Source organism: Dromiciops gliroides, chromosome 5 (assembly GCF_019393635.1).
Source record: "Dromiciops gliroides isolate mDroGli1 chromosome 5, mDroGli1.pri, whole genome shotgun sequence".
Classification (NCBI taxonomy): Eukaryota; Metazoa; Chordata; class Mammalia; order Microbiotheria; family Microbiotheriidae; genus Dromiciops; species Dromiciops gliroides.
The window spans coordinates 248462325-248485887 of NC_057865.1; the positions used below are offsets into that span (position 1 = coordinate 248462325).

General features: G+C 34.0%; 1 protein-coding gene across 1 annotated transcript in view; it reads right to left on the reverse strand.

Moving 5' to 3' along the window:
• CAPS2 (calcyphosine 2) overlaps positions 1-23563 on the reverse strand; it is a 54856-nt gene that overhangs the window by 22743 nt on the left and 8550 nt on the right. Inside the window, exons 3-14 of the mRNA XM_043968249.1 lie at positions 20271-20317; positions 19339-19384; positions 19115-19234; positions 15729-15896; positions 10324-10446; positions 8286-8353; positions 7268-7387; positions 4689-4763; positions 4108-4203; positions 3931-4024; positions 1750-1868; positions 547-623 (exon numbers count right to left, since the gene is read on the reverse strand). Coding sequence (XP_043824184.1) covers positions 547-623; positions 1750-1868; positions 3931-4024; positions 4108-4203; positions 4689-4763; positions 7268-7387; positions 8286-8353; positions 10324-10446; positions 15729-15896; positions 19115-19234; positions 19339-19384; positions 20271-20317 — 1153 coding nt within the window. The remainder of the gene's footprint in view (positions 1-546; positions 624-1749; positions 1869-3930; positions 4025-4107; positions 4204-4688; positions 4764-7267; positions 7388-8285; positions 8354-10323; positions 10447-15728; positions 15897-19114; positions 19235-19338; positions 19385-20270; positions 20318-23563) is intronic.

Sequence of the window (23563 nt, forward strand, 5' to 3'; positions counted from 1 at the left end):
TTTTCAGCCATATGTTCTAGTAGCTGATGAATTTCGTGAATTCATGCTTCATATAATTCTGCCATTCAGTTAAATATAACTGTCATGATGAGAAATACTGCAATGAAGAAGAAAGATACACCCATGCACAATTAGCAAGGGAAGGGAAGGGAAGGGAAAAGGAAATGGAAGGGAAAAGAGGAAGAGAAATAGAAGGGAAAGGGGAAGGGAAACATAAATGGGAAAAGAATGGAAGGAGAGAAGGGACAGAAGACACTGAGACACAAAGGAAAAAGTAATAAATCTGGAGTTAAAGAACCTGGGTTCAAATTACAGCTCTGCCACATACAGCCTGTGTTGTGGGCAAATCATTTCACCTCTCTGGGCCTCTGTTTCTACCCCATAAAATGATGGTGTTTGACTCAATGCCTTATAAGGTCCCTTTCTTCTCTAAAGCTATGATCCTATTATTCCATGACTTTGAAAAACACGCAGAAATGTCCCTTCATGAATGGTAAGGAGACTAACTAAAGAAGTAAAAGAAAGAAAGAAAGTAATTATACAAACCTTGTATACTCTTGAAGATGCTCCTGTCACTAGCTTCTTGTTCAGCCAATTCATCTCCATTTTCCATAATCTTTTTTCTGCAATTGGAATGTTTATAAAAGTTAGAGAAAATTCTTACCTCCAGTAAAAGCCTGTTTTTTCAGAACTTTTCTGAATCTATTCAGGTCATTTTCTGTTCACAAGAAACATCAAACTTCCTAAGCAAGAGAATGGGACTATCCCTCAACCAGGAGTTAAGAACCATAAAATCTAACAACAGCCACTTTTAAATGTTCTGTTAATTTTTATAAGTCAGTTCAATGATATTTTAAATGAATTTGAATTTATGAAGCAGTAGATCTTCTGCCAAGAAAAAAAAAACAACAACCACAACCAGAAAATTAAATTATTTGAAAAGGGAGAAAATGCTTGATGGATTATATTTCACTTGAGCACTATGATATAAATAATATAAAAATTGGATTTCATTTTATACATTGAATTACTTAATAAATTAATGGTAATGCCTTCATTAACTTTGTTATTCAGTTAAAGCAGAATTCTAACTATGGAGAAATGCAACAGTAACAAAAATACACAAAAAATATACAAATTAGATCCCAATTACTGCGAATAATAAATTCCCTGAAGTGGTCACATTATTCAAATTTCCATCTCATAATTCCATTGGTTTGGGACCAATTAAATTTTAACACTGAATAGTGTAATTCAAGTACATGCTATTACTTCAGGGGATTCGTTATTCACACTAATTGATACCTAGCTGTAAAATAAATTAAAGTATAGAATTATTATTACATAAAGTGATCAAAAATCGAAAACCTGAGTTTTGTTATTTATTATAGTGACCAAATATCATTTCAGAGGTATTAGTTTCTGCTATCAATGAAATAATGTCATGATTTAAAATTTGTATTCTCTCGATAACTAAGCCTAACAAGGAAGATAAACAAGATTTTCTCAAATTTCTTATTAAAATTTAATTATTTTATATTCACTTGCCACCTCCTTTCCTTCACCACACATACTATGCATAATATTGTATAAAATGATGTAAAAATATAGATTGTTTAATGCTTCGGGGGTACTAAATGACTTAAACCTTAAGATTCTTTTGAGTGAAGAATGATTGAAGGTCGTTCATGACCTGCATTGTTCTTTTCCCAAAGTACTATCTAAATGGCAAATTGGTCTGGAACTTACCTGAGAGTATCCAAACTTATTTGATCAACATGTGTGATTCGAAGAGTAACTAATGGATTTTCTTTTACGCTTTCTGGAAGACTAAGATGATCAGTACTCAAAAATGTCAAGTTAGCACCCTGAAGACAATGACAAAAAGGAATGATTCATAGATATGAAGTAGACACTAAAAAAACTCAACTACTAGCTTAATATTGCATGATACTTAGCACAAAGTATTTTAATATTCCTGAAAAGGTATGTCATGAGATAACCATGCATATTTTGGTTAGTATCCTAAAGTTCCAATAGATGGTGATGTTACTACATAAAAGATACCATTATGATTAGTAGAATGAGGTTTAGCTTTTCTTACTTTCCTGAGAAAGAAGAGCTTGTTGTTGTTGTTGTTTTCTGCCTCCTTTGAAGGACGTCAGCATTGATTTGTTTTGCTTGATTATAAACATTTGTTAAAAGGGAGGGGCTTTTAATGGACAGGGGAGGTTGACTTGTTGGGTAGTGATAGGAAAAAAAGAATGGCAATAAAGTATTTTAGGAGATGCAACAAAGAAGGTAGGAAAGATATAGAAGAATTAGAGCAATTTGTTACTATCTCTTGTTTTTAAATTTATATGTGTGGTATATATACACATATACATATGTAACTTACATGTGATATTTCTGCCAAGTAGTGTTGTTTTTTTAAAGAGTATGTATGTATATATAAACAAATATACATACAACACATATACTTCTGCCATGTAGTTTTGTTTTTAAAGAATATGTCTATATACACATGTATACACACACACACACACACACACACAAAAGGTTTTAAAAAACCTGCCCTCAAGGAATTCACATTCAAATGGAAAATATAACATGAAAACAATTATATGCATATATATGTGTGTGTGTGTGTGTGTGTGTGTGTGTGTGTATACACACATATTTTACATAGAAGTGACCCTGAGTTCCTGAACGTTTCACCAGGAAAGCACTAGCTCTGGACAGTAACCTAAAGGAAACTGGCTGGTCATTGTCTTTGGTTTTCAAAAAATACCAAAACGGCATCACTCGTTATGTCAGAGTCAAGGTAAAGTGTGTCCAACTGTGGCCAATCAGACCAATATGAGCTCAGAAGGCTCTACCATGGGTCAGGCACAAATAGTCCATACAAACAAGAACCTTGGAAGTACTGATCCTGAAAAAGTTCACAAGTGTCTCCCCTGACAGTCCAGACTCCTCTCAGTTTTGCTAAAGTGCAAGTCTTACCATTTCCCTCTCTTCCATTTAGTAAACTCCAGTGGCTCCCAACCACATTCAAGTTCAAATATAAAAATTTCTGCTTAGCATTTAAATTCCTTTATAATCTGGTTTCTTTCTACATCTCCAGTTTTCTTACACCTTACTGCCTTCCACATAGTCCACAATTTAGTGCCATCAGCCTACTTAACTGTTCCTCAAATAAGATGCTCCATCACCCAGCTCCAGGAATTTTCACTGGCTGTCCCCTTTGTCTTTCCCCTTATATACACCTCCATATTTCCCTGACTTTCTTCAAATATCTGCTAAAAATGTACCTTCTACAGAAGTCTTTCCCAATCTTCCTTTAATTGCAATTGCCATGCTTCTGAGATTATCTCTAATTTCTCTTTTATATTGGGTATGTCAAAAGCTTAGTTCAATTTTACACTGGTTAACTTGAAGCTGCACAAAGGTAAGCTTAACATGCTCTATCTCTTGTTGTACATAGTTGTCCTTCCCATTAATTTGTGAGCTTCTTGATGACAGGGACTGGTTTTGCCTTTCATTGTATCCCCAGCACTTAACACAATTCTTATCATATAGATTCCTAATAAATGTTTATCTACTTAACTTAACTTCATATCTATTGGTCAAGCACTAGCCAAAGTTCAGAGATGCTCATCATAAGACCAATGGCATCCTGATGCATTTTGAGCCACATTGACCCACAAAACTTTCTATACTTATAAAGTTAGAGTCTACACAGTTAAAAACATAGATTCTTGAGCTACTGAAATTAGCTACAATTTGAAAATTGCTCCTTTTGTTTTACCACATTCACTTTTGGCCTAATTTGATCTCATTTCCTCTAATGTGGTCTTCTCCGTTACCCACCCCAAAGAAGCAAACAGGAGCGCAATAGACATCAAAGGTTTAAAAAATAATGATACTTACAACATAAAAGTCTTTAAGTTCATACTGTTTGCCTTTTCTCCGTCCATTTTGATGACTATGAATGCCTTTATGAATAAAGGGGAGTGCATTTGTTCTAGAAATTAAATCAGAAAATCTTAAAATTATGACATTCCTCTCAAATTATCTTTAAAATTACTGTAAAGTTATGAAGCTTACCTATTGCTGCCAAATTGTCGATACTCATAAATGGTAAGCGACTTGTCATGTGCAAAGAAGAATCCCATCAGCTCTCTGCAAGCATCACGTCCATTCCTAGATAAGTTAAGAAACCACAATGGTAAGATAAGACCAAATACATATATACATATATACATGTATACATATAATGCCACCAAATTCTTCTTTTGAATGATGTTTCTGATACTATACAAAATAATGAAAGGGAAATTAAATTTAAGTATTCAAAATAAAGATAACAACATTTATAATCTCACTAGAATAATATGCAGTGTGTTTTTAAATGTTTTCTAGTTTGCTTTCAAATCACCTTATTAAAATGTTTTAATATTCTTTAATTAAAGAAAAATACTAGTCTTTATATTCACATTTTATAGCTATTTATAATTTGTTATGCAACACTAAAATTGTTTAAATTTCTCTTTCTTCAGTCATAACGTTAACTTAAAAATAAATATTAATTTAAAAGTACTTCTTATATTTAAGGTTCACAAGAAAGTTAACATATTTGCATATATTCTTTGCAGATAAGGAATGCATATATTATAATTCACAATTACCTTGACAAAATACGAGCATCAAATCGTAACTTGTTAGAAAGTGTATTTTCAGTTAATGTTGAATGAGTTTTTATCCTGTTAAGAAAAAGAATTAATTATTTTAGGGGAAGTTTAAATGAAAGTACTTATACTTTCTAAAACAGAAACAAGTTTTCAAATGATTTGCTAAAAGAAACATAGTTGAAAAGGACTTTAGAGTCCATGTAAAACAACTTGCTAATTTTACAGGTGAGGAAATTGAGGTCCCATGAAGGTTAAATGCACATGATTACACAAGGAGCATGAATCAAACAACATGTTAAGTACCTATTATGGGACAGATACTATGATAGGCACTGGGGGATACAAAAGAGTCTCAGACCTCAGGGAATCTAGCAAGGGGAGATAATGTGTGCTTAATATATATGAGACTGGGGGCAGCTAGGTGGTGCAGTGGATAGAGCACCAGCCCTGGAGTCAGGAGGACCTGAGTTCAAATCTGGCCTCAGACACTTGACACTTGCTAGCTGTGTGACCCTGGGCAAGTCACTTAACCCCAATTGCCTCACCAAAAATATATATATGTGTGTGTGTGTGTGTGTGTGTGTGTGAGAGAGAGAGAGAGAGAGAGAGAGAGAGAGAGAGAGAGAGAGACTGAGATAGTCATATGGTGAGAAACAGTAAGAAAATCAATTTGACTGGATTGTACGAGTGATGGAAATAATGTATGATGCTTGGATAGATTATGTGGGAACCAGCAAGAGGATTGATATTTGATGGTTGGAATAAAAGAGAGGCATGAGAGTTTTTTTGAGTACAGGAGTTACATGATCACATCTGCACTTTAGGAAAATCATTTTGGCAGCTTTATGGAGGAAAACTGGAAATGAGGTGAGATGTGAGGCCAGGAGACTAATTAGGAGGCTATTACAATTGCCAGAGAGACAGAGAGAGAGAGAGAGAGAAAAAGAGAGAGAGAGAGAGAGAGAGAGAGAGAGAGAGAGAGAGAGAGAGAGAGAGAGAGAGAGAGAGAGAGAGAGAAGTGATGAGGGTGGTCATGGTAGAAGTGGAAGGAAAAGGGCTGAGGCAAGAGATGTTGAGGTAAAAACCAGACTTAACAACTGATTTAATAGGTGGGGTGAGTGAGAATAAGAAGTCAAAGTTTACACCAAACCTGAAAATGTCCAATAAGCAGTTGTTAATATGAGACTGGAGCTCAAGAGAGAGTCTAGTGTAGAATATATTGATCTTAGAGTCATCATAAAATAGAGATAGTTTTTTATACTCATAGAAACAAGTGAGGTCACTGAGACAATGGGTGGAGAGGGGTGGGGGAAGACAAGAGGGCTCACGACAGAGCCTCAAAGTAGACCCATAACTAGGACACATGATATGGATGATAACCCAGCAAAGAAGACTGAGAAGCAGCAAACAGATAGGAGGTGAAAAAGAAAGATTATTTCCTTGAAAACCCTGAGAGAGTATCCAGGAAAAAGTGGGCAGCAATGTCCAATGCTTCAGACAGATGAAAAAAATAAGATTATTAAAAGCTATTAGAATTGGAAATTAAGAAATCACTGGGGACTTTGGAGAACAGTTTCAGTTGAGCCAAATTTCAGAGGCTGAGAAACAGGTGAGAGAAGAGGAAGTGGAAGCAACAATACAGACAGTTTTTGCTAGTAATTTGGCTTACGAGAGGGAAGAGAGATACAGGAGAACAGCTTAAGGGAATGGCAGGACCTAGTAAGGGGTTTGTTTTTTTGTTGTTGTTGTTGTTGTTTTTTTTTCAAGAGGAGTGGGACTTGACTGTGTTTGAAGGTAATAGAGAAAGAAACAGGAGATAGGGAGAAATTAAAAAACCAGACATCAGAGAAATGATTTGAACCTAGTGTTCTGGCTCTAAATCCAGTGCTCTTCCTGCTGGTCTGTGAGGTTATGATATTTAGAAAAGAGGCACAAAATGTATAATTAATAGTACCCTCTAATCTTTCCAGGTTGTTACCGCCACACATTTAAGAAAGAAGTATCTCAGAAAATACCAAATCACTTGCAATTCACATTTTATGCCATAAATTGTATAACAGCAAAATTTTATTAAAATATTTTAATCAAATGAATTTCGGCTCTTTTTCAAATATATGATTTTATGTTATAATATCAATTTTATGTTATGTTATGCTATATTATATTGTATTATATTTTATTGCATTATGTTGTAGTGTACTGTATTACATAATATTAAATTACATTATTATTTATAATATAATATACTACAGTATAGTATTAGTACAGTGGAGAAGTCAAATTAAGGAAATCATCCATCCAAGTATGTATTCAACTAGGAGCTATGTTAAATGAGTTATCCAAAAAAAAGATTAAAAAAAATAATATTTGAACCTATTCCAAGTGCATTCCTATGCTTTAAGTGAAGCATCAAAAATCAATCTGTAAATAAGAGGAAGGCTTTATAATGATAACATCATTAACCTTCTTATAGCAATAAATAAAACTTTTTTGAAGAAAAAAGGCAAAGGGAGAACAAAAAAACCCCTACACACCAGTAGCATAGTTAGAATTTGTCAATTAAAAAAAAAACTTACTTTGTTTCATGTAGTGTTCGTTTCCTAAGATGTAGGGGTGCCTTCTCAAAGAAAAGAAGAGGATAATGGACCTGTTGGCTACCAATTATTGAATTTTGCTCTGGGTCACTGATTACTGCTCTGAAATACAAAGTAGATTGATCAACAATGAAATGTAATTCTTATATTTGCTCCATCGCTCATCCATTTATAAACAGTTGGGTTAGCTTACCTCTATGAGACAAACTACATTTCTAGTGAAGTTGTGCCTGTCTCAGAAGCATAGTACAAATAGTACATAGTACAAAGAAGCATAGTACAATTAACACCAACAAATGAAAAAGATATTGATAACAGAAAAAATTAATATTATTGTTTGGCCATTTTACCGTGAATATTGTTTGAAATCAAATAGGAAAAAATTGAGAGTGCTTGGAGACCCATTGATTTCAAGTTGTTGCAAGATTATCACATGTCTTTAGTCAGTGGAGTGATTGTTAATCCTTTTTCTTTCAATATAGTTAGCATTTAAGATTTCATATATAAAGAAAAGTGTACATTCACAAAATAAGGGGCATATCCTTATGTTCTCAATCTCTGTTATGATTTCTATGCTTGATTAACTCCAATATCTACATCCACTTCTCACCTCTTCCCCAAAATCCAATGACAGTTCCAAATACTTAAAGGGCATTTCCACTTGGATATAAAAGGATTACCAACTTTTATATATAGGACTTTAAGGTTTACAAAGAAATTTACTTATATTATATCATTTTCTCACGATAATCCTGTGAGGTAGATACTACTGATAGGATTCTCCTCATTTAGACAGAACTGACATTTCAATACTTAAATTTGGACACTTTAAGTGACTTTGCCCATAAGGGAAGGAAGGGAAGAAGAAGAGGGAAAAGGAGAAGAGGGAAAAGAAGTCGAACAGGGAAGAAGAATGTGGAAGGGGAAAGGAGAAGGGAAGTAACAGCAGACACTGAATACATGGTTACTGGATAAATGCTACTCAATACTAAAATTTTACCTGGATAATTGATCAATCATTACTTGTTCTACTATAGCTTGCTTCTTCTTCTCAGCAGCTACAACTTCCTAAGAGAAAAAAGAAGGAATAACAAGTATTACAAACATGTTTTTTGGGGTATTTTTTACCATACATAGAACGTAAGAACAATGAAATAGGTTAATAGGAGAATCCAAATCATTGTTCTGAACATTTTTTCCAGAAAAAAATCATACAGATTAATTTAGTAATTTTTGTATACAGAAGAATATTTATTAGATCAAAAATTTAGCTGGTGTAGAATTTAGAGATTATGAGGGATTTTTCACCACTTTTTGGAGTCTTAGAGCCCTCTGCAATTCTGGTGAAGCTTATTGAGCGAGCCTCTGAATAATGTTTTAAGTTGTATGAAATAAAATATTCAGGAAAGAAAGTAAACAATTATTATCATCTATAATAATAGCTAGAATTTATCAATGCTGTAAAAATAACACATATGTTACATATGTTATCACATTGAATACTTACAACAACATTGTGAAGTAGGTGCTATTCTTACTCCCATTTTACAGATGAGGAAAATGAGACTGAGGGCAATTAAGTGACTTGCCCAGGGTCACATAGCTGCCAAGTGTCTGAGGCTGCATTTGAACTCAAGTCTTCTGGACTCCAAGGCAAACACTGTATACGATATGCCAACTACCTGCCTAGAAAATTATTTTTTTTAAAAGTTTGTGATGTTTAAAATCTATATTGTGTGATCGCCTTAAATTAGAAGCTTCAGCACCAGTCTTTGGGCATTAAACATTTATTAAAACATACAGGTATCAACATGGAGTTCAGAAAGTTAAAAAAAGGCCTATCTCCAATAGAGTTCCAGCCTGGTTGGGTTCTTCCTCAAGTCCTCCTCGAGGAGCCTGCTTTAATCAGGAACTCTTTAGCAAACTGTGGAAGCTTTTTATAGGTCTGGAATAGAGGAGGTCCTTACACACTGCTTCAAGCTGATTGGTTGGCATCCTCCAAATCCATTAAGAGCTAGCCAGGTGTGAATACAATCCAGTTAACTTGAAGTAGGTTAATCAGCAGTCAATCACTCTCACTTGATTCAATCAGTCTAGATTAATCTCCAGGTGGGTCTTTGAGTATCTGCTAAATCCCATTATTTCATCACAAGTTCATACTCCCAGGTTAAGAGTCCTTGAATTTACTTTAATGCTTTGCTTTAGAGATGGGGAAATGGAAACCCAGAGATGTTAAATGACTTGACTGTGGTCCCACTAGCAATAATTGGCAAAACTGGTCATTGAAACCAGGTTGCCTGATTTCAAATATAGTGTTTATTCCATTCCATCATGGCACTGAAGAATTTAATAGGCTCTTGATCTAATCCTTTGGGGGTAGATATGGGGAGAAATATACTTTGGCTAGCAAGAAGTTTAACATCTGTGATCTTTATTTAAAATCATTGAAAAGGCTCTCTACTGCACATTTTTCTTTTCAATAATTTTCTGATATTGATTGAATTGATATGGCAAATCTACAAATGATAAGACTGATGCAGTGATATGACTAACAAATTAGTTTAGTTCTTTATAGAGATGATTAATATTAAATTTCTAATAAAATATTTAATTAAAATAATTAACTACCAAAAAAAGATATAAACTTTAAAAATGGCTTTTTGAAGTTTTCAGGTTTTCCCTGATCAAGTAGAAAGAGGAGATTTAATACATCAAAAATTTGTTCTCTCTCTTTCTGTTATATTTAAATTTAACAGTCTTTAAAATAATAAACATATCATATGGTAAAACATTTTCCCCAGACATTTCTTATACTAGGTAAGACCATTGTCATAAATGGTAGTTATTAGCATTTTTACAAAGTACATTAGGGATATTATAAAAAGTCATTACTTCCTACTGAAAGATGAGATGGCACCATCAGCATTTTTTAAAATAAGAATTCTTCCATATTTGAAAATAAATCCCATGACCCCCACAGGACAAAAAAAAAATCATATAGTTAACTAAATCACTAAGTCCAAATAATTGTAACTTACAGCATCTGATCTCTTTTGGCACTGCCGTATATTGAAAGGACTGTTTGTATAACATTGCTGCAAGAGGGCTTTCCTGTCAAAAGATGTAACACTGTCCTTCACGTGTTCTTCAAATTGTGCATTCTATATATAAAACAATGCATGTGAAGTAAATAGACATATTTAAACAGATCAGGCTTAACTAAAATAAAATCAGACTTAAACCAGTACCATGTAAAACCATTCTAAAGTTTGGGTTAATATACACTTTGGGTCTGGCAGAAATTTCAAAGCTACATACTATCAGTAAGTATATATGTGAAACAAAAGAATAAATTATCATGAATTATTTTACACATAAAGGCATTCTGATATTTAGGGTTTTTTTCTTTATGTTTCTGTGAATAGAAAAGTAATTTCCATAGCTTATCTTTCACCTCCAAAATAAAAATTTCAGACCAAACTTTGTTTTTTTCAGTGGGAAAAAGTATTTCACTATTAGTAGTCCTTAATCTCCATCATAACTAATATTTTTGTTAGAAATATTAGCAAACAGTAAAAAGGAATCTAGCCAATTGAATTGCTGGTCCACTGCTATAACTTTACCTTAATACTAGTTAATACAAATATTTTCAGGGCCAAACACTTTCACTTGACTATAAGGAAATCATGAACACGAAATAAACTTTTCTGTTTTCTGTGATCTGTTTATATGATTCCATAAAGTTATTTATGCTGGGGTATCCTTATATCACAAAATTTAAGCCACAGAGGACTTCAAAAATGATCAAGTCCAACTTTCTCATTTTCTAAATAAATAAAATGAGGCTCAGAGAGGTGAGATTAATACATCAGAGCACTATGATTAGAACTCAGGTCTCCTACCTCTCAAGCTGATACTTTTTCTACCATTCCATGTGATCTTAACCTTTTTTACTTAAGAACAATGCCATAATTAACAACAGGTGATCATCATAACATGACTAATCTTCAAAGAGAACTTTGGAAGCCACTGTTAATTGTATTAGTCATTTAATAGTTTTCTTTTTCCTCTCAAGTGAAAGATTACAGAGAACCTTTAGAATTCCACTTTGAAGTCACTTACTATATATGGGTTTTACATTCCAATTACATTTATAGATAAGCAAGTAAACCATACAAAAATATATTCTGAATAATTGGAAAATAGTAATTGGTCATGGGTAGGCTGAGCCAATATAATAAAATGACAATCCTACCTAAGTTATTTTTTTTAGTTGGTGCTATACCAATCAAACTATCAAAAATACTTTACAGGGGCAGCTAGGTGGCACAGTGGATACAGCACCGGCCCAGGATTCAGGAGGACCTGAGTTCAAATCTGACCCCAGACACTTAACACTTACTAGCTGTGTGACTCTGGGCAAGTCACTTAACCCCAACTACCTCACACACACACAAATATATATATATATATATATATATATATATATATATATATATATATATATATATATATATATATATATTACAGATCTAGAAAAATAATAACAAAATTCATCTGAAAAACAAAAGCTCAAGGATATCAAGGGAATCAATGAATGCAAAGGAAGGAGGCCTAGTCATATGAAATCTAAAATTACATGATAAAGTAGCAATCATCAAAGCTCTTTGGTACTGGCTAAGAAATAGAGTGGTGGATCACTGGAATAGAGTAGGCATACCAGACACAGTAGCAAATGACTATAGTAATCAACTGTTTGACAAACCCAAAGACTACAGCTTCTGGGAAAAGAATTCACTATTTGACAAAAACTGCTGGGAAAACTGGAAAACAGTGTGGCAGAAACTAGATATAGACCAACATCCCACGCCATATAAGGTCATATAAGGTCAAAATTGGTACATGATTTATACATAAAGGGTAATATCATAAGCAAGTTAAGAGAGCATGGAATTGTTTATCTGTCAGATTTATGGACAGAGTAAGAATTTAGGACCAAATAAGATAGAGAGAGCAAAACAAAATTAAAATAGATAATTTTGACTATGAAAAAATAAAAATGTTTGCATAAACAAAACTAATGTAACTAAGATTATAAGGAAAGTAGAAAACTGGGAAAGAGTTTTTGAAACAAGTATCTCTGATAAAGGCCTCATTTCTCAAATATAGAGAGAACTTAGTCAAATTTATAAAAATACAAGTCATTCCCCAAGTGATAAATGGTCAAATGATATGAACAGGCAGTTTTCAAACAAAAAAATCAAAACTATCTATAACCACATGAAAAAAATGCCCTAGATCACTATTGATCAGAGAAATGCGAATTAAAACAGCTATGAAGTGTATCACCTCACACCTATCATTGTGGCAAATATAACAAAAAATGAAAATATTGGATGTTGGAGGGGATGTGAGAAAGCTGGGACACTAATGTACTGTTGGTGGAGTTGTGAAAAAATCCAACCATTTTGGAGAGCAATTTGGAACTATGCCCAAAGGGCTACAGAACTGTGCATACCCTTTGATCCAGCAATACCACTGCTAGGTTTATATCCCAAAGACATCCCCAAAAAGGGAAAAAATACCTATGTGTACAAAAATATTTATAGCAGCTCTTTTTATAGTGGCTAAGAATTGGAAATCAAAGGAATACCCATCAGTTGGGTAATGGCTAAACAAGCTGTGGCATATGATGGTAATGGAATATTTTCCTATAAGAAATGACAAACAGAATGATTTCAGAAAGGCCTGGAAAGACTTGTATGAACTGATGTATGGTGAAGTGAGAAGAATCAAGAGAACATTGTGCACAGAAACAGCAATACCGTTTGATAAAGACCTATGACTGACTTAACTATCCTCAGCAATACAATGATCCAAAACAATCCCAAAGGACTAATGATGAAGTATACTATCTACCTTCAAAGAAAGAACTGATATTGACTGAACATAGACTGAAGCATGCTATTTTTCACTTTCATTTTTTTTCTTTTCAAGTTTTCTTATACAAAATTACTAATATGGTAATGCTTTACATAATTGCATATGTATAACCCACATCTGATTGCTTACCACCTCAGGAAGAAAGGAGGGGAGTGAGGGAAGAAGGGATAAAATTTGGAACTCAAAACTATAAATAAAAATGTTTATTATTTTAGAATGTCATCTTCTTCATCGAATTAAGGAAAATTGGAGAGGTACTATGGGCTGTAGACCAAAAGAAAGATATGAAATGAGATTCTGAAAATTATATGATGATGAGCTTAATTTACTTCTAGTTTTTGGAAAATTCTAGAATATATTATTAAAGAGGAAGCATGTGAACACTTGGAAAGCAAAGTGGTGCCCACAATAAGCCACCATGAGTTTATTAAGACCAAGTCATACCAGACTAACTTCATTTCTTCACTTCTATCAATAAATAAAGGAAATACTAAATCAAGGCATCTTATTCTTGTGAACACAATGAAAACATGTGAATTATATTTGGGTGTATATAGGAATGGCTATTGGATGTTTTTAATGGATCAGTATCAAACAGGAGGGAGATGTCTTGCAAAATGTCCCAAGGTTGGCATTCTGTCCAAAATTAAAACTTGGATAAACCTATGGCCAGCTTGTTTATAAAATTAGAGGATTACTTGAAGTTAGGTGGGAGGATTTTTTTTTGAATGTATAACAGAATTGGGATATAAGAATTTGAAGAGGAGAGATCTAATAAGAAAAATAAATAAATGTGAAGTACTATACTTGGGTTCAAGAAATCATCTGTATGGGGAGGAGGACAGAGAAAAAGCATTGTTCCAGGCAGTGTGGTGGGTGCTTTCTTTCTTTCAAATATTTCCTTATTTGATCAAGTATAGTATGAGAGTGACTTTTTCCTCTCATATGAGAGGAAAAAAAAGATTTTGGTAGTCTGAAAATTCAGTATAACTAAATAATACAGAAGCATTATGTTAACATCAGAGAATATGGTCAGACCTACTCAGCCTACATCTGAAATATTTTGTTCAGATCTGTGGACAGCATTTTAAGGAAGACATGAACAATATGAAGAAGGTTGGACAGAAAGGATGACTGTGCCATCAGAGGCATGAATGTTTAGTCTATAGTCAAGAGAACAAGCCTTTATTAATCCCTCACCATATACCAGGCTCTGTGCTAAGCACTGTCAACCCAAGAGCTGCAACTAACATATTTTTTTTAATTAGTACTCCGTACTGTTGCTGTTTGTCCTTCATTCTCAAAGAGGACCATGACATCAGGGTGATGTTATGATTTGCACTGAATTGGCTCTAAGTGAGCGATGGCTGTGCAACGTCACCAAACTCTCTCTCTCTCCTCTTGATCCATCTGGTTCCAGTGGCAAGCTAGTGGCCCCAGATGTTTAAGGCAATTGGTGTTAAGTGACTTGCCCAGGGTCACACAGCTAGTATGTGTCTGAAGTGAGATTTGAACTCAGATCCTCTTGACTCCAGGGCCAGTGCTCTATCCACTGTGCCACCTAGCTGCCCTCATTACTCCCTAACAAAAAAGCAAAGACATGGATCCATTTGGATATAGGGGAAAAATAAAACAAAACAAATATTTTCACAATATGATTTGGAACACTAGGGAACATATATATATATATATATATATATATATATATAAAATTTGGAACCCAGTAAAACAGATGTTAGTGGAGCACTTTGTTTTATTTTGGCAATGTGACTGGTATATTACATACATATTTATTTATACATACATACACAAACACAAACAGATCCTGGATTCCAGCAGGGTGTGAAATTATCTGATACCAGATGGTTACATTTGTATAAATGTTTGGGAGTTTCTTTTACAATACAATTTCAATACAATACAAATAAAATTATTAGTCTATTAGCTAAACATTGAATAATTTAAGCTGTTTTACACATTTGCAACAATGAAAAAATTAACTGTTGTCATAGACTATTTGTAAAGTTATTAGTTGTTTTTGTCTATGTAAAAATTTTTAAATAGTCTTTATCCTTTTAGAACTACACTGTTGTTAATAAAAGCAAGTTAAATGGGCTTTCTATTTGAATAACATCCTTTCACTTATGAGTAAGCAGATCCTGCTGGGGGGGTGGGAAATTCTTTGGGAAATATTTGCTCAAAGTTTGACAAGAGAGGAGAGGAGAAGAGAGGAACAGGTCATGCTAGCAACACAGATTTAAGGATATATGGAAATAAAGATAAAGAAATGTAGCAGAGAGAAAGAGAATGCAAGGAATCCCAAGACAGCCTAAACTGCCAAGAACCATTTTTTTTCATAACAACATAAATAAATATTCAATGTTTTGCAATTCTTCAAATAAAACAAGAAGGGTAAGCAAGCCAAAGAAGGATAAGAACCATTTTTAAGTTATGAACATTCAAAATTTTCATAGAAACTTATAAAGATATGGTGGAGTACCATTTCATTTATGATCTTTGGAGATTGTTGATATGGAATACTTGGTCGTTTCTTCTCTGAATTTATCTGACTATATCGCTTATATCCTTCTTTCATTTCTGTTTGATACTGCTGATATTTTTCCTTATATTTCTGTGTTGGGGATGGCAAATTTTCTGGTATTATTTTCTGTGTGAGAAAAAAAGGTGATAATATTCACTAAAATCACAGCCATTAAGAGATTATTTTAAAAATACACCAAAACAGGGGCAGCTAGGTGGTGCAGTGGATAGAGCACAGGCCCTGGAGTCAACCCAGCCTCAGACACTTGACACTTACTAGCTGTGTGACCCTGGGCAAGTCACTTAACCCCAATTGCCTCACCAAAAAACAAAACAAAACAAAACAAAACAAAAATACACCAAAACAATAGGCAGGGGTTTTTTTGTTTGGTTGTTTTTTTGGGTTTTTTTGGTGAGGCAATTATAGCAAATTGACTGGATCTTATAATCTGCATTGTAAAAAAAAAAAAAAATCTAAGCAGGGAAGCATTAAATTCCCTGTGAGGTGCGGGCAGCTAGGTGGCACAGTGGATAAAGCACTGGCCTTGGATTCAGGAGGACCTGAGTTCAAATCCAGCCTCAGACACTTGACATTAGCTGTGTGACCCTGGGCAAGTCACTTAATCCTCATTGCCCTAAAAAAATAAAATAAAATAAAACTTAAAAATTCCCTATGAGGTTTTTGTTAGTTTCTTGATAGAAATAACTTCTTAGTTGCCCATTCTCAAAGAAATTATTAACAATGTCAATCTCTAGAACAGAAATTAAAAATCCAGTAATTTTCTAACACTTCACACTTTTTTCCTCCCTTCATTTCTTCCTTTTATTTTCTTTTCTCACTCTTTTACCATTATCTCTGTTTCCTTTCCTCACTTTTTCCCCTCTGTAAAACAAAACAAAATAAAACAAAAAAAAAACCTGTTTATTTCTCATGTCTATCAAAGACATCAATAAATATAACCTACACATCCTGGTAATAGCTAAAGAACGTGCAAATTCCCATTCTACAGTAAAAGTTCCTTAACATAAAAGGGGGAAAGGTTCCAACCTCTTTCACTAGTAATGAATAGCACCACTTAAAAGATGGAGTTTTTCCAATTTCCTTTTCATCTTTTCTAAGTATTGATGATTATTAGATTCCTTCCATCCTTATTATTAGATTCATTCCAATTCCTCATCAGAGTATAGGAGTGTCCTTGGGTTCTCAGAGATTATACAAAGCACAGGATAAACTCAGGCAAATTTTATACCATGACAGAAAGGCTCTGAACCTTGTATTAAAGAAACAGCTTAGTTATATTGAGAGAGGTTCATCACTGGAAAGTTGGCCATGAGATTTGATTTTAGCTTGTTTGGCTTTTTGTTTTGTTTTGTTCTGTTTTTATTTGTTTTGTTTTGTTTTGTTCTCATGGCAATGGCAATTGTCATGGTAAGTCATGAAAATCCTCTACTAGGCAAAACTGAGGTGCTCAAAGACAGAGGAATCTAGAGCAGAATAGTGCATAGAGTACCAAGCCTGGATTCAGAAAGATTTTAGTTAAAATCTAGCCTTAGACACTTATTAATTGTGTCACCCAGGGCGAATCACTTAACCTCTGTTTGCCTCAGTTCCCTCATCTGTCAAATGGATATTATAATAATAACACCTACCTCCCAGGGTTGTTGTGAGGATAAAATGAAACAATATTTTTTAAACATTTAGCACAGTCCCTGGCACATAGTAAGCATTATATAAATGGTAGCTGTTATTATTTTGTTTTTGTCATTATATTTCCAGCGGCCTAGCTCAGTGCCCAGAACACAGTAAGAATCTAATTAAATGCTTACTGAAAAAATGAAAGAGGGATTGTGATACATGTTGGAAAAGGTCAGGACCCAGACTGACAAAAATCACAGTTTGTGAAAATATGAAGCAATGGGCTAATTATTTGGGAGGAGTGGTAGTTTATGGTCAAAAAATGTACCTACTTGTAAGATTCCTTAAAAAACAACAACAGCAGTATAACTGACCATTATGAAACTAAATATGCTGATTTACCAAAAATAAAGTGATTGTTTCTTCCTTAAATTGGAAAAAGGTGGAATAGAACTAACTTTTGCCCCTTAAAAATTCATTGAATCTTACAGAAAAGAAGTTAAACTGATCAAAATCATTACAACTAAATGCAATTTTGATTTTGCCACCCATGAACTGAGAGAAATTTGTTATATAATAAAGTGTTTGGGCTTGATAAATAAGTTCCTCTCTGGCGGTGTGCCTTAGAAATAAAGCAATTGTTTAATTCATTGTACTCTAGTAACTCAATGGTATAAATCAACTTTAGAAACATTGAACATAAGGTATACATCACTCCACCAACAGGATCTGGTCCAATATATCAACAATTTTTAGTTTTTCAGGCCATGCATTTGTATAGTTTATCTACTTTTTTATGTTTTTAAAAAGTGATACTACATTCTAAGTACTAATGAAAGGAGATTTTTAATGATCTCACACATTCTATTGTTTATAAACTGAAATTATATATATTTTCAAAAAGATAAAAGTTTAATCAAATATAATTTAATATTATAAGTATTGGCAACTACACATTGACTAATAGCTATCAAAGATTCAACAATGAATTCACAGATCCCGTAAATTGATTATCTTTTTGTTAACGATTCTCAAATGTACTTATATAGCCCTAAACTCTCTGCTGACCTTCAGACCCACATCTGTGTCTTTCAAACATGTCAAACTGGATGTCCACCAGATATCTTAAATTCAACATATTCAAAATGGTTTTAACCCATCAATTCTCCCCCCTCCACTTCCAAACTTCCCTATTGACTGTCAAGGGCACTACTCTCCTCCCAAACCCACAGACTCACAACCTAGGGATCTTTCTTGACTCATTCACCTCATATTCAGTCTGTTGCCAAGGCCTGTAGATTTCACCTTTGCGATATCTCATTAATATATTCCTTTTTCTGCTCTGTTGGCTGATTGCAAAAGGCTAGTTGGTCTACCTGCCTCGAGTCTCTTTGCACTCCTGTCCACCGTCCACTCAGTCACCAAAGTGATTTTCCTAAGTTCCTTCAAGTCCCAGCTAAAATCCCACCTTCTACTGGAAGCTATTCCTGATCCCTCTTCATTCTAGTATCTTGTCTTTGTTGATTATTTCCTATTTATCCTTCACATAGCTTGCTTGCTTGTTGCCTTTCCCATTAGACTGTGAATTCCTCAAGTGGAAAAACAGTCTTCTGCCTCTCTTTGTATTCCCAATGATTAATGTAGTGCCTGGCACATAGTAGGTGCTCAATAAATGCTTATTGACTACTGACCCACTGATAAATACTAACCTGTTCATTTAAAAGATCATCAGTATAAGGGAAGCCCATGCCCCAACTAATAGCTGAGGATGAATACGGTGCCTCAAAATTAAGATGAATTGTACTAATAGAAAAACCTGTAGAGTCATCCTAAAACAAAGTCAAATTGGGTAATTTAAATATGACATTTCTGTTAGACACTTACCACACAAACAACTAGACATGACTACTACCCGCCCCACAAATCAAAGTACCTCATCATCGGAGTCTACCAGTCTCCCCAAATCAAGTTGTGGCACACTGAAGGAAATAAAATATGATTAACACTGTTCTCTCTCTGTGTGTGTAACAGATGTATATTTGGAAATTGAATATACATAGAATACAAAAATGGATTGCCAACCAATGCCACACATCCACAATGACCTTATAAGACTATCTAGTTTTGTCTTCTGTATCTATAGAAGTCAGAACTCTAGGTTATGGATTTAACTTCTATGCCCTTAAGATACTTTCATCAACTTATATTTGAGATCTAGCAAATGTGTCGACTTGGGTAAGTCACTTAGTTCTTCTGAGTTTCAGTTTCCTCTTCTGTAACATGGGAATATTTCCTAATTCACAAGATTATTGTGAGAATGCAATGAGGTGATAAATGTTTAAAAACCACGTAAATTATAAAAACCTCAGGCAAAAGTTATCATAACTCAATGGAATTTGAATACTTGAATTTAAAAAAAACACCTTATAACTTAAATTTAGACAAAAGAAAGGTTTGGCAAAATATTTAAAGATCAATCATAACAATATGCTATACGAGAGCTAAATATACATAAATGGGTAATTATTTTAAAATAAACTTCATAAAGCAATTCAATTGTTCTGGTCAAGGAAAAGTCACTGAAAAGATCACCAGGGCCCATAAAAGACCTTATAAATGATCAATTCCATCCTTCTTATTTTATGAATATAGAAATTGAGGCCCACAGGTCACAGATCAAGTATGCAGCAGAGGCAGAGCTTAAGCCTTGGGCTCTCATCTCCCAGTCCTAAGATCTTTCCATTATAATGTGCTACTTGCTATTCCACCTATTAAATTTATACAATAATAAGATTCATATACTTAATAAATATACTTTGAAATAAAAATATCAAAAAGGCAAATATGAAGAATAAAAATACTTACTCAGATGGACGTGGACTACGGCTTGCCCATGGTCTAGATCTCCATCCCTGTTTGTTTGTTTTTTAAATTTAAGAATGAGAACACACATATATATTTAATATGTTCTTCAAAATGTCTGAGCTTCAAAAAAAAAGTCAAATAATGCTTTACATAGTAAATATAACTATCATGTGCCTAAGTATATGTACATGCATATGCATATGTACATGACAATTTTTTATTGCAAAAAGCTTGGCAAAACTAGGTTAGGCCTAGCTTCATAAAATTATAATTAAATAATAGAGATAGAAAATAAACAGTCCACCAGCTAGTGCTGATACAATATTTTACAAATGTTATGAAACACATGATTTCACCCTGGGCAAGTCACTTAACCTTTATTGCCCAGCCAAAAACCCAAAATAAAACAAATAAAATAAAATGAAAACACATTATTTCAGTGACAGTTACTTGACAAAAAAACACTTTTAAAAAATTCTTTAACCCAGTGAAATTATCAGCAAGACTGGTTTGTCTGAAAAATGTATTTCTGTCATTCTGATTGATTACTCAAATTCTAGAATTCAAATTAGGCTAAGTATTAGCTATAATAGACTAAAAATTACCATAATCAGTCAAAAAGTTATTAAAATCACCAGGAGACCATATTAATAGGAAAATAATATATATGTATACATAATATGCATATACACATGTTTGTGTGTATATATATATATAGAGAGAGAGAGCTTATGGTCTATATAAAAACAATATATATGTGACTATATATACATGTATATATGACATATCCTAAAAAAAATTAGTCTTTCATTATTCAACAAAGACAATGCTTAATTCTATTCTGATGATACTGTATTATCCTCTATTTTAAATAATTGAAACCAATCATGTATACAATCTGTGATATTAATTTAATGGGAATTAGTTTAAATAAAAAGCACATAACTCAAAAGCAGAAGTATCATATTTAGTTCCTGAAATAATAAAAGAAAATATATGGACAAAAGGCAGATGGAATGTACTTCATTGTTCATATACTGGACTAATAGAATGAACTAACATTTGTGAACCTAGGACTTGAAGAGAAAGAATTTTGATAAAGAGAAGGAATCATTTTCCTTTGTTATGAGAGAGGTAGGCAGCTGTATTTAAGTGCATGTTGAGATCCCTGAAAAGTACTTTTATGCATCTTCTGGACAGTCTTTCTTATCACAAAAGTATACAATGAACTATGTTAGAAGAAATAGAAGACACAGATATCTTGTTGAGGGACAATCTTCAGTCTTTCCAAAATAAAGGGGTTTTGTCTGAACAATCAGGAATAAAAAGAATTGCCTATAAGAATCTTTATGTCATATGAAATATACGTGAAGTATATGTAATTTGAATGTCACATTCTGTTGGATTGCATGCTTATATAGGAAAGGTTCTCTATATGATAGGACCTAAATTATATTTGAATATTCACAATAAATTAACACTAAAATTGTGGTTTACTTTTTAATCTAAAGACAAGTGTCTATAAACAAGATTAAAATATTTGAATTTCCAGGTCATTGCTAGCAGACACACCACTCCCACTGCATTAGAATACATATGTCTTAAGAATATATGCAACTGGGGGCAACTAGTGGCACAGTGGATAAAGCACCAGCCCTGGATTCAGGAGCACCTGAGTTCAAATGCGGCCTCAGACACTTGACATTAGCTGTGTGACCCTAGACAAGTCCCTTAACCCTCATTGCCCCAAATAATAATAATAATAATAATAATAATCTATGCAACTTCTCTTAAATTCTTAATTCTTAGCAAAGTATTTTTCTTCTAGTAGGCATTTAATCATTATTTGTTGAATGTCAACAAAGTCATGAATCTTTTAAATTATTATAATATTCTGAAAAGAAAATACATTCTTCATGCCTTATTAGCTAATTTAGAAAATACCCTCATTTCACTGATCTGGCTATACTACTACTTTTCTTTCTGGATGATAGGGCAATTTCCTATTGGTGCCAGCTTTGAGGTGAGGTCCTCTAGACTGAAACCTCTACCTCCCAATCCTGTCATTCCTGTATCCCTTTAAGGAAAGACGTACTCAAGATATCTGCCTTCTATTGTAATCTCACTCCCTTCAAATCAGGCAAAGATGAATGGGCATCACAGGCCATATGTTTTCTTAACTATGCAATGGTTAAATGGGAAAAGCAGATTTTTTTCTGAGTCTCCTAGACACTTGAATCCATGTCACTGTAATGCCAGGATGACCATATGCTAAAGGCAAGAGAATTCCCCGCAATGGCTTCTGCCCAGGTCACATCTTGTGTGGCACTCAATTAACTGACATAATTGTACAATTTCAGTCTATCAAATAGACCTCCACTGGAGGGAGTCATACCAATTGGAAAATCAAGTTCAACCCAGGAAGGGAGCAAGCATCCTTGTAGCACCACATAGTAGCAAAAATTAAAAACCAATGACTATATATTCCCCATGAATCTGCCCACAAAAGGAGATCCTTTCTTGAGGAAAACAACAAAAAGAATGGCGTAGCTAATCAAGCCTGAACCCAACAACTCCTCTCAGTAGTACAATGGATCCATGTCTAAAATGGCCATAGAAATGAATATATGCAGGAATGAGCCTACCAGAGAGATGTTCAGCTCCCCAAAGAAGTTAGGGCTAGTTGTACTTCCTGCCAACTCCATTGCCACATACTCCTGGGTGTAAGGCTAGCTAGATCTTGGCTAGTAGCTTATGTAGGCCCTTTTCCATGACACGAGGGACTATTGTCATATAACTTCCATGGCATTAGACAGAAAGGGTGGAAAGCTGGGGTGGGGAAGATACAGGATAAAAATCTAGTTTAAATCAGTATGTGGTGATAAATGGGGAAAAATAGGTCCCAACTGAGATAAAAGGCCAGAGTACCAGGGGGACATTGTGGATCCTGCCCACTGGAAAGTCCACTTATAAGCTGGTGGTAAAGGAAGTGACTAGACCCAGAAGAGAGAATGTGAATTTGTGAGATGAAGAACCCTGCACCCTGGCCTGAACCTTTCCTGCTTTATTTCCATAAGTAACCTATGACACTGGATGGTAAGTAACAGTGACTCCATTCTCATTGTTTCTAGTGACCTGTTTGATTTTCCATTTGACCACTGATCATTATCTATGTGGTAGAAACAAGCAGACCCAAATGGGACCATAAATGTCCTCCTGCTTTTCACAAGAACTCACGTGTTTTTTGTGTTTTCCCCCAGGCACAATGTTGTGGAGCTAATCACATTGAACTC